General features: G+C 44.5%; 1 protein-coding gene across 1 annotated transcript; it reads right to left on the reverse strand.

The window, feature by feature from the left end:
- Positions 1–1,468: 1,468 nt before the first annotated feature.
- LOC147433710 (putative inactive receptor kinase At3g08680) lies at positions 1,469–5,408 on the reverse strand. Its single transcript, XM_086489783.1, has 4 exons — positions 5,310–5,408; positions 3,733–5,203; positions 3,416–3,574; positions 1,469–2,408 (listed from the first exon to the last, which is right to left on the reverse strand). The coding sequence occupies exons 2-4, from the start codon at positions 4,916–4,918 to the stop codon at positions 1,519–1,521; spliced, it is 2,235 nt and encodes a 744-aa protein (XP_086345909.1). The 5' UTR covers positions 4,919–5,203; positions 5,310–5,408; the 3' UTR covers positions 1,469–1,518.
- Positions 5,409–11,438: the final 6,030 nt, after the last annotated feature.

The following is an 11,438-nucleotide window of genomic DNA, read 5'->3' on the forward strand; positions in this document are numbered from 1 at the left end:
CCCGCCCCCAAAAATTGATCCACAATATCCTCATCCTCCATCCCAACCATCATAATCCAATCCATCAAGATCGGGCCCCAGGGGACAGAGGATCTACTCCCTTCGTTCGGCCTCCATTATCCACTCAAATTCACCTGCTTAGCTATTGGATTCCTGGCACCTCAGCTGCCATCATAAGCATGGAGACGTACAGCAACAACATAATCAATCAAGCTTCGCCCCCTCAGCTGTTGGAATCAAAGTTATATTGTGCTACCTACAAGTGAGCAGGCGAAATATCTTGTAAAGGCCCTTGATCATATGTTCATTGATCACGTTGTCGCTAATCATCGTCAATGATAACTCCTGCAACAGTGTTGATCATGCGTTCATTGATCTCTTGCAACGGTACTGTCCAACCTCAGGTTGTCCTCTTCTCTCTGAGTACTTGGTCCCCTTTCCCCCAACACTTGACGGTCGGGAATAGTCCCTTGCATATCAATAGCCCAGAATTCATGCTCCCGCACGGCTCTCAGCCTCCATAGATCGCCTTTCATGTTATCAACGTAGTTCTAGACATTGCTCAAGGTGGTCGTATCAAATACGAATAGACAAACTGAAAAATACCAAGAAATAAAGTAAACCATAAGTGATACAGCAAGTTCAAGGAGTACCGCACGGCTCTCAGCCTCCATCGATCGCCATGCAATCGCTTGGATTCCAAGGAATGGTCAGCAAGGGACCATTTCCAAGACCATCTTCCGATGTGCCAAAAAACATTTTTAAAGATTCAAACTCCCTTTCTTTACATCTCTTGTATCTCTCTTTTGAATACAATGACAATTTATAATGTACTTTCTTTTTAATAGTATTTCAATTTCAAATACTTTTATTTTCCTCTTCTTGGTTGCAAGTACATTTCAATGGGCAGGCCTCGGGGTTTCATCACTTGTTTAGCTTGTTCTAGGGTAGAGGAGCCACTTTAGAGGCGCCCAACTTGGGCGAGCAATTGTGGCGGCTTTGCTCCACCATTTCTGGACCCAAGATGTGCATCCGAAAGCTCTACGCAACAGCAACCTCCAACAAAAACGCCATCTTCAACGGCGGTCGAACGACACCATTTTGTGATTTGCGTGTAACAAAAAACAGGGCCAAATGCAAAACTAATGGGGGCCTGTTTAGAGGTTGTGCTGCCAACGCAAATCGAACGCACATCGGACGATCGAAAGTTCTGCCAGGCTACGCTTTCCATGGAAACACTCACGGCTTGCTATTTCTAAACTCACACTTACTGGTAAAATAATCTCGGGGTAGACACGCCTCTAAAAAGGAGGAGGCGATCTTTTAACCGGCTCCTCTACCCTAGGCCTAATAACGTGTGGCTTTCTTGCAAATTGATTACGAGGAAAGACATTGCAGAACCTCAAGCATTCTCAGCATAACAATGATCAAGGTCTATTTAGGTAGAAAAGAATCTTGAAAAACAAAGTTGATAAGCATATCTTTGGTGGGTATAAGTTACAATAATAAAGAGACTGCTCATCGCTGCAAGGAATCGATACTGATGCCTGCAGAGGAGGACACTTGACCTTCAAAGGAGAAAGAGAAGCGGTCGGAAGAAGGCATGTCGAGGGCGGCGGCGACAGCAGGGGGCAAGGGGCGAGGCTGGCCATTGTGAGGGAGGAAGGGGGGTGGTAGGGCGCTATGGGGGGCAGGGTGATTTCCATTGGGGAGGTGGTTGTTATAAGGGGGGGAGAGGGAGGGGGACGCGGCCGGGGTGGCGAGCTCTGTGAAGGATTTGATGTCTTGCGAGATGGTTTGCACGATGAGGGTCGTGGAGGGGCGTTGGTCGATGAGAGGGGAGACGCAGGCCATGGCGAGCTTCAGGAGGGAGACCAGCTCGTCTTCCTCGACTTTGCTGTAGGCCAGCTCGCGGTCGAAGACTTCGCCCGTCCACTCTTCGCGAATGACAGAATCAACCCAGTGTGGCAGGTCGACGCCACCGGATCCGGCCGGGCCCCCGCCCGCGGCCCCGACGAAGCCCTGCACCGGCATCTTCCCCGTCAGTAGCTCCAGCAGCAGCACCCCATAGCAGTACACATCAGCCGCCGCGCTCAGCTTCCTCGCCCCTCCCCCTCCCCTGCATTCCGGCGCTCTGTTCCCAGCCAGATACGCCTGCGCCCCTGTCCCCGCCAGCATCGCCGCCATGCCGAAGTCCGTCACCTGTGCCTCCATGCCCGGCCCCAGCAGTATGTTGGAGGACTTCAGGTTACCATGTAGGACCATCAACCTGCGCTTGTTGCACATGGGCGACCTGCTGGGTGTGAGCGCGGAGCCATAGATGGTGTGGATGTAGTCCATTGCACTTGCCACTCCTTTTGCAATCTTGATTCGCGCCAGCCAATCTAGCCTTGTTTTGCGCCTTCCCTCTGCACAAGATGAGCTTGTCAAATGCTATGCACACACACATGGAATTTTAGAAATTTTCTCATGTAGGAAAACGGAGGCTTTTTCAGTGTTCTTCATACAATGCATTAACATCATAAGCTTCTACTCGAGAGGCACCGCATACCTAAGTTAGGTAGGTTTGGAGGGGCCGGTGGTTCCCTGCCCCAAATCGCACCTACCTAGGCGTGCGGTGCCTCCCTCACAGAAGCTCATGATGTTGAGGTAAGTCACAATGTGGGAAATATTGTGAGAATTTGTCCAAAACTTCTTGTGACACACATTCATATACATTTGACATACTTCTCATATGTACATCTCCACAAATGTACTATCCTTATGTGCATGTGTGTTCGTGTGTGCATGTGCCTGTGCACTCACATCTCCGAGAGTATGAGTGTATGTATATATAGTCACAAGAAGTTTTGGGCGTATTCTCACAATAATTCTCACATTGTGACTTACCTCAACATCATGAGCTTTTGTGAGGGAGGCACCACATACCTAGCTAGGTACGATTGGGGGCAGGGGACCACCGCCCCCCGTGGCCTCCCGAGCAGAAGCTCATGATGTTATGCATTGTATGAAAAACACTGAAAAAGACTCCATTTTCCTACATGAGAAAATTTCTAATTCTTCTTGTGAATGCAATGTACAAGCACAAGCATGCACATACAAAATGCACTTATAGATCTATGCTTTTGTAAACATGTGTATGTATGCTTACACAACAATATAGAAATATATGCACTTATAGATTTATGCTTTTGTGTCCTAATCAACTAGCATAGATTAGGACACACTCATTTGGCAAGGTCTTCTTTGAAAGTGTGTAGCATAGGTTGCAGCTGACACGGGCAAGAAGCAAGTTTCCCGCTCGGGAGAGTAAAAAGTCTTTTCATGCCATGTCATTTATTTCAATGTCTGGCCCTTTCAAACCAGAAACCTAACAATGGATGCAAATAAGGGACAAAAAGCAACATCCTCATACCAGCTGTGTGTAGAGCATTAAACAAGCTTCCGTCTGGCAAATAGTCATATATCAACAGCTTCTCCTCTTTTGCATACAAATGTGCTTGTAATGGCAATATATTTGGATGATCCATTTTCCCCAAAGCTTTCATGGTTTCTGAGAATGAATTCTTTTCACCTAAAATAAGAAAAGAAGTGGACAAAATTTTGATTTTTTAAAATTTGAAACACATTTTTTGTACCCATTACCACTCTAATATTGTTTCATGGGGTTCTATAGCCGTATGATCGAAAATTAGGGATCAAAGAATTTGCTAAACTCTTTGGTATACTTACAATGGTTAATGAGACTCAGTCGTTTCACCACCACCTCCAACCCTCCTTCCAATGTAGCTTTGTAAGAACTCCCCAAAAGTCCCCTTCCCAAGATCTCCGCCGAGGCCTTCAAAAGGTCGTCTAGCTCGAACCGTCTGTTGTTCACATCGATAAATTCAAGATCACCTTTTTCATCCAAGCTTTCAACACTCGTTGCATCAAAGTCACTAATTTTTCCCGGGCTTATATCCTTGCCCTTTATGCCATCAAAGCTCCCCGTTGAAGTAGCCTTGTCCACTGGGGAAACATTGGTGGACTTCCTTGCTCCATCTACACTTTTCCTTGACATCTTGTCACTTGCAGAGAAATTCGATTTTCTACTTCCTTGATCACTGTAAGGAGAAAGCTTGGCATTTTTGTTTGCTTTGCTTCTCTTTATTTTGTACATTACAATAGCCGCCACAATCACGCCAACGCCTGCCCCAACTCCCACTATGATGTATACAAGCATCATCCCATTAGATTTATCATCTTTAGGTGGACTTGGAGCGGCCGAATCCCTTTGGACAAGGCAAGTTATGTCAAGAGGTGGCCCACAGAGGAACTCATTTCCCTGAAACGAGGACTCGTCGAATCGAGAGAGGGACGAAGGAATGGGACCACTAAGGTTGTTGTAAGAGACATCAAAGCTAGTTAGAGTGCTATAGGATAAGGAATCGGGAAGACCACCGAAAAGCTTGTTTTGCCTTAGATTAATTTCTTGCAAGTTAGTCAAGCTAGCTAATGATATGGGTATGGGGCCACTAAGCTCATTCTCATCAAGGAGAAGGCTTGTCAAGTTCTTGGCTAGTGACAAAGAGGGGATGGTACCATGAAGCTTGTTTTGCCTCAAGCTAAACACTTGAAGGTGGTCCAATCTTGCAAATAGGTCTTGTAGCAACGTACCATTCAAGCCAATGTTCTCTAAGTATACACTGACAACCCTTCCTTGGTCATCACACTTCTCAACTCCAGTCCAATGGCAATAGTCGTCCACAACGGTTTTTTTGGCATCCCAGGCTTTGAATGCATTAGAAGGGTCGGCTAATCTCATGAAATCCAAAAGAACAGAGCCATCATCCGCCTTGACGATATTGGGCAAAACGACGAGGATGTAACAAGTGAAAGCTAAGACAAGGAATGCCATACTTTTAATAAGGTGACCCATGGGTGAACACTGAAGAGCGTCGAGGAGACCTTAGAACATAGTAATTAGTGTCAAAGTGGATTGGTCAAGCTTGATTAAATCACATAGCTAGGATGTTTAAAAGCTTGATTAGGTAATTAAGCTTAACTAGTAGTGAGCCCAAGCTTGATTTAGGAAGTATAAATGCTTGATTAGATAGGCTTAATTAATAGTGGAAGTGCTCCTTGCCCAAGGCTCATGCTTGCTTGATAATATGAAGAGGAGCCGAGCCATTGGTATGATGAAGCATAGAAATAGAATGAGTCCCTGCATGGCAAGATATAATTAAGTGCCTTACTAATTGTACATGCTTGGATTAAGAAAAAGCTAATTGCAACCTTAATAATACTAATGTTTGAGCCTTGATACTAACCCGGTCGTGAAGGTCCTTGCATTATGGTTTCGGCTGCACAAAACTCAGTGCCCCGGCCCCCCTGTACTACGTTAAAATCGAGCAAACGATGGATTGCCAGCCACTCACATAGATGATAGGCCCTAGAGGGAGCCGCATTTGAGAGCGTGGGGGCGGTTCTTCCTATGTTCTTCTTGTACTTTTGCGTTTAGAAATTTGCCACCCCTTCTCTCTCTCTCTCTCTCTCTCTCTCTCTCTCTCTCTCTGCAGGAGAGAGTTTCATACCGAGCAGGTATTGATTGTTTTCCTTACGTCAAATGGCCATGTAAACTCTCTCTCTCTCTCTCTCTCTCCAAGGCCTGCGTCACACACGGACGGCGCCCATCCATGACATGGCACGTTTGAGGCGGGCACCCATTTTCAGTGAAAAAAGGATGTCCGAGTACCCAGTCAAACAAGGCAGACAGAATTTATATAAAAAGAATTGACACTGCAGGAAATTGGCGAATCAGAGTTGTTCTTGGCCGCGCGTAGGCGAAGTGGGGGGGGTCGCCCAACTATGAGGGGTTGCTATCCATGAACTGGCACGCCAGCACAACACTGAGGGAGATGGCCTCTGGAGGTGTGTGACAGTTGAAAGCTATGACAGGTTCTCCGATTGGTCCAACGACACATCAGAGAAAGGCGTCCGCCCTTGTCTGACAGGGGCCTAACACATACACAGGTGTGTGTGTGTGTGTGTGTGCGCACGTGCATGTGGGGCCTAGGCATATGTATGTATGGGTGTGTGCGTGTGTGTGTGTACATGTACACACACACACACGTATATATATACATAAGTGTATGTGTGTATACATGCATGTATGTGTATATGTATGTGTGTTGTATATATGTATACATATACACAATCACACACACATGTGTGTGTATGTGTGTGTGTGTGTGTGTGTGTGTGTGTGTGTGTACAGACACACACATCCCTACATATACATACATACATAGATACATGTATAGATATAGTGATGTGCAAGCCAGACAAGCCTTGGTGTGAACTCCCTTATAACCACTTGATGATAATATAAATAAGTCTGTAGCCGAGAACAAGGCTCGATCACTCTTGGTTTTGTCCACATTAGTGGAGTTGACAGGTAAAATTTGAAAGGGCAGTTTCTTGGAAGGTTGCGTGGCTTTGCTCATGGAGGTCTTGACCTTTGACCCTCGCTAGTAGGCAATGACTCTATCAATTACCTATTGAAGCGATTGCTGTTTGCATTGTCCATATGGTCCTAGCAACAAAGCACACAACCCTTTGCAGCTTGTCGAATCACTTACACCATGGCACGGTGAGTCATCTTGCTACAAGGAATCCATGCAAATGGATGACAAGGCCAAGTGGAAGCAAGCCATGCAATCATAGTGCAACTCAATTTTAATCAGTGAGACATGGAACTAGGTTGAATCGCCACCAAAAGACAAGCAAGCCTTCGTTGCAAAGGGTTTTACAAGAAGACGTTTACATCTAATGATCCAAGCCTAAGTACAAAGCTAGATTGGTTGCCAAGGGATTCAAACGTAGGGCGTGAGCAACAATACATGTACAAAAAGCTATGGTGCTTGGCATAAGTTGTGGCGGAGTTGGAAGGTCTAATAGCAAAGTGTATTTTAAATAACATAGTGTAGTTTAGAAAATTGGGAGAGGTGCTGTTAAAGTATCTTTTGTGTAGCCTCCATAGAGGGTCCCAGAACCGTCACCCCGTCATGTGATCACAAACATGATTCATTCTAACGACTTCAGATTGTGAGCATTTTTTTCCCTTTTGTTTGTAGTTGCATGGCTCGAGAGTTGCAAGGGCCTTTCACCATCAACAACATACACACGAGGTTTCCATGGCATGAGAGCTGCACAAAGGACCCTTTTACAATACGCAGAAGCTTGTTCTTACCAGAAGCATAGTGTTCTCATCTTGGAGTACTTATGAACAAGCAGGTGTAATAGGTCTCTCTCTCTCTCTCTCTCTCTCTCTCTCTCTCTCTCTCTCTCTCTCTCTCTCTCTCTCTCTCTCTCTCTCTCTCTCTCTCTCTCTGGCCTAGGGTTCGCGCTCCCTCCCTCCTTTTGCTGCACCCCACCAGGTCGCAAGGCAGCGCCTGGTTAGGGGGGGTTACTCCTAGCGCTGCCCACGATCGCTAGCCCATCACCCATCGCCTGTGCAAAGTCGGCCCATTTGTCAACGTTTGTCAGAGTCGCGAACTGCCAAACTTGCTCTTCAACCTATTTACAATCAAAACAGGTCGCCTGCTAAGGTAGTGAGTAGGGGCACCATTGGCAAGCAAGCATTGCCTTTTTGATCTACCAAGGGTTCACTATTCCACTGACAACTACTTAAGGGTGGAGTCACACCATGTCTTCCCCCAGCACCCCAATCCATAGCCGCAAGAGCTTTCTTGTAGTGGCAGCCACACCAAGGAAGGACCTTCTCACTCACCAAGATGCACAAATCACAATCCTAGAGACTCAGATTCAAGAACGCGTCAAGGTGAACAAAATGCTTAAACAATGCTTGAGCTTGCTTGAAGAAACAAAGGAAATGGAGAGCCTAACTCTATTTGCAAAAGCTCATGAAGTCGAGACCTCTCTCACAGAGACAGTTATGGCGGTAAAGAAGGAAATGCATGAGGTAACACACAAGAAGCTTGACACCAAGATACAGATGGTATTGCAAGAAAGCAGACTACAAGAGTCTCTTGGTCTTAAGGTCGGGATCAGGGGGCTCAACCCCCCATGGTGCACCGACGAGGATACACTTGAAGAAGCCATCATCAAGCTCAATGATATTCTCCACCCAATCCACATCCAGCACGACACCATCTCTTGGATCAATCATATGAACAAGCCGTTGCCACCTAAGCAATGCATCCTTACATTCAAGGGTAAAGAGGAGCGGATGAAGCTACTACGGAAATCTCGTCTCCTCAAAGGAAGAATGCTTTGGATCGTCGAGGAGTTGACTCCAAATCAACTTAAGCTTAAGGCAAGCGAGCTCAAGAAGATGCATGAAGCTCGTAAACAAGGCAAATGGGCGGTCCATCAAGGCGGTAAAGACATCATCCAGGAATTTTGAACTCCTAGATTGGTGCCTCCGTCCTCTGATCCTCCGTAGGATTCTTTCCTTTCCTTTCCTTTTTTTGTCGGACCCTCAGTCCTTAACTGAGATGTATGTCAGAGCCTCTTAGTAGAAGCCCAATGTAATGTTCTATTTTAGTCCCATAGGTCATATTTGACCTTCGTGGACAATAATACAATCTCTCTCTCTCTCTCTCTCTCTCTCTCTCTCTCTCTCTCTCTCTCTCTCTCTCTCTCTCTCTCTCTCTCTCTCTCTCTCTCTCTCTCTCTCTCTCTCTCTCTCTGTGCTGCTCCGTATTTAAATCTACAGGGATGATTGTTGGTTGCAAGTTTCAATGGACCCCAATGAATTCAACAAGAGGTAATGGATATGCTTTGGCAACCCTGTCAAAATTTCCCCATGCAAAAAGTTCCAATTTGAGCATACAAATTGCTAGCATGGAAGCTAGAGAACATTTAGGATTATATTGGGCTTTCAAGAAAATAAATAAGCATGTAAGAGCAACAGCACAAAAATTACAGGTCAATGGCAAGATTGTTGAAGTAGATGAGACCAAAGTGCTAAAGATATGCAAGACTATTGCCACTACTTTCAGAGGCAGACAAGAGGTGTGGATATAGCATGGTGAAAGCATGTTAACCTGCACAAAAAAAACTATCACGGATAGTGCTAATTAGCACAATTTTGAAGTATGCTAAATAATACAATAACACGAGCTAAATCTTCAAGATATATGATGCATGATATATTAGTAGAAAGCTCTTGAAACAAGGAATCCAAGTGTACAAACTTTGATAAATTTTGATATTATTTGTAAAAAATTTACCGTGCGCCCCGTTTCTTAAAGATGCGCTAATTTGATTGTGGTGACTAGCACAAAAAGTGTGTCACATTAACATGCTTTCAGCCAAAAAGCCAAAGGAAAGTGCTCCAACAACTCATGCTTCACCCTTGTATCACTAGTCTACAGGATGTATCAAGTCAGATTGAGTCAAGATTACTTGCAAATATGAGGCACATTTTACTTGCAAATATGAGGCACATTTTAACTGAGATAAGCAGTCTCATTCAGCAGATGAGATGTTTGCCAAGAGTTTTGTAATTTTGATGTTGATGAACTCAAGGGATGGAGACAAGGAGTGAGCTTTGCCAAGCGCTCATTTCGGCCTCCGTTTCCACTACATGCAGGCTATTTTGTCTATTTGTGCAAAAAAAATACGATGCCATTTTCTACATAACAGGTCCCTTACAATCTTCTACGGTTTGTGCTATATAGCACGTGTTGTTCCCACTTTGTTTCTCCTCTTTTTGGGTAGTTTTCACATTAGGTGCAGCATTTACCATGGCTGACAACAACACAAATGTGTTCAAGATGTTTTCTATGCTGAGGACAGATTGGATGGGGACAATTACCTTATGTGGGCTTACATGATGCAACATGTTCTTGTATCAAAGGGCGTCTGGAATATTGTGGAGGACATTGATGTACGTCCTGGTTCTGAGGATGTAGGCATGAGGATGTTGCAGATCTTACTGCAATGACTGTTGTTGTTAGAGTTGTTTTGCCTGCGGTAGAACAAGCTCGTTGGGGATGTCAAGGATGCACAGGCTCATGCGTTGATTGTGTTGTCTGTGAAGCGCACCATTACTCCTCACATTTGTTTAGTGAAATTTGCAAAACAGGCTTGGGATATTTTGGCTGGTCTTTATGCAAGTCGCAATGAGGCTAAAATTGCATTGTTGTGTAAAGATCTAGAATCAAAGATTATGCATGAGGAAGATGATATGGACACTTTCCTTGCTGGTGTCAAGGATATCAATGAGAAACTTATTTCTGCAGGTGAAGTCATACAGTTCACTTGTGCAGTCTGTTCTTAATGCCTTGCCAGATTCTTACCAGACTTTTGCTAGTACTTGGAGACTTATGACCCAAGGAAATCCTGAAGTTGACAAGTTTGATGCATTGTGCACATTGTTGTTGCAAGAGGCACTTTCCAGAAAAAACAGGACTAGACAGCATGCAGTTGAACAGGCTTTTATTGTTGCTCAAAGAAAGGGTGGTAACAGCAATGCAACCACTTCTTATGGTTCTTTTGCGAGTGGAAAATCACCTGTTTCTAATGCTTTTGTTGGCAACAATTCATCTGGAAATTTTGGTGATAAGGAATAAAAGAATATGCGTTGCCATTATTGTAAAGCTAATGATCACTTGATCAAGCAGTGTCCTGAGTTGAAGGCCAAAGAGGCTAAGAAGAAAGAGGGTGGTTCCACTGCAAATGTTGGTTTCACTACAAATGCAGCTATTGTAGAGTCTTCTATGAAAGGAGACTCTGATGTTGATGTTGATGCAGAATGAGCTTTTAGTGCAGAGTGTACCTATAATCATGTTATCCATGATACATGCATGTGAGTTGCTGCAGATTCACATATGTGGAATTTTGATAGTGGTGCTACAAAGCACATTACCTCACATCGTGAATTGTTCACCTCTCTCAAGTCTATCCCTCATGGGAATTCAGTCACTTGTGCCAACAATGCCTCTAATTCGGTTCAGGGAATTGAAAAGAAGGTGCTTATTGCTGCACATGGCAGTTGTTTCACACTTGTTGATGCACTTTATGTACCTGAGATCAAGAAGAATCCTTTGTTTGCATCTGCACTTGTTAGACTTGGACTTGCAGTCAAGTTTGTGGATGATAGATGTACATAACATGATCTCAGTTTTGGTGATGAAATTGTTGCATCTAGCATATTATATTGTGGGCTATATAAGCTCACTTCGTATAACAAATGTGGGCAGAATTTTGCAGATGCAGTTGTGGATTTTAAGGCTATTTCAAATGCAAAACTTTGGCATGCACATTTTGGGCATCTGAATTTTACCAGTTTGCTGTGTTTGCAGAAATCTGATATGGTTGCTTCTTTGCCGCCCCTAAAAGCACCTATCAAACATGTTTGTGAAGGTTGTATTCTGGGTAAGATGCAACGTTCTAATTTTCCAAAGGATGGTTCAGTTAAGGCCACATGT

The sequence above is a fragment of the Adiantum capillus-veneris genome, chromosome 19 (assembly GCF_014529385.1).
Source record: "Adiantum capillus-veneris isolate H3 chromosome 19, ASM1452938v2, whole genome shotgun sequence".
NCBI lineage: Eukaryota > Viridiplantae > Streptophyta > Polypodiopsida > Polypodiales > Pteridaceae > Adiantum > Adiantum capillus-veneris.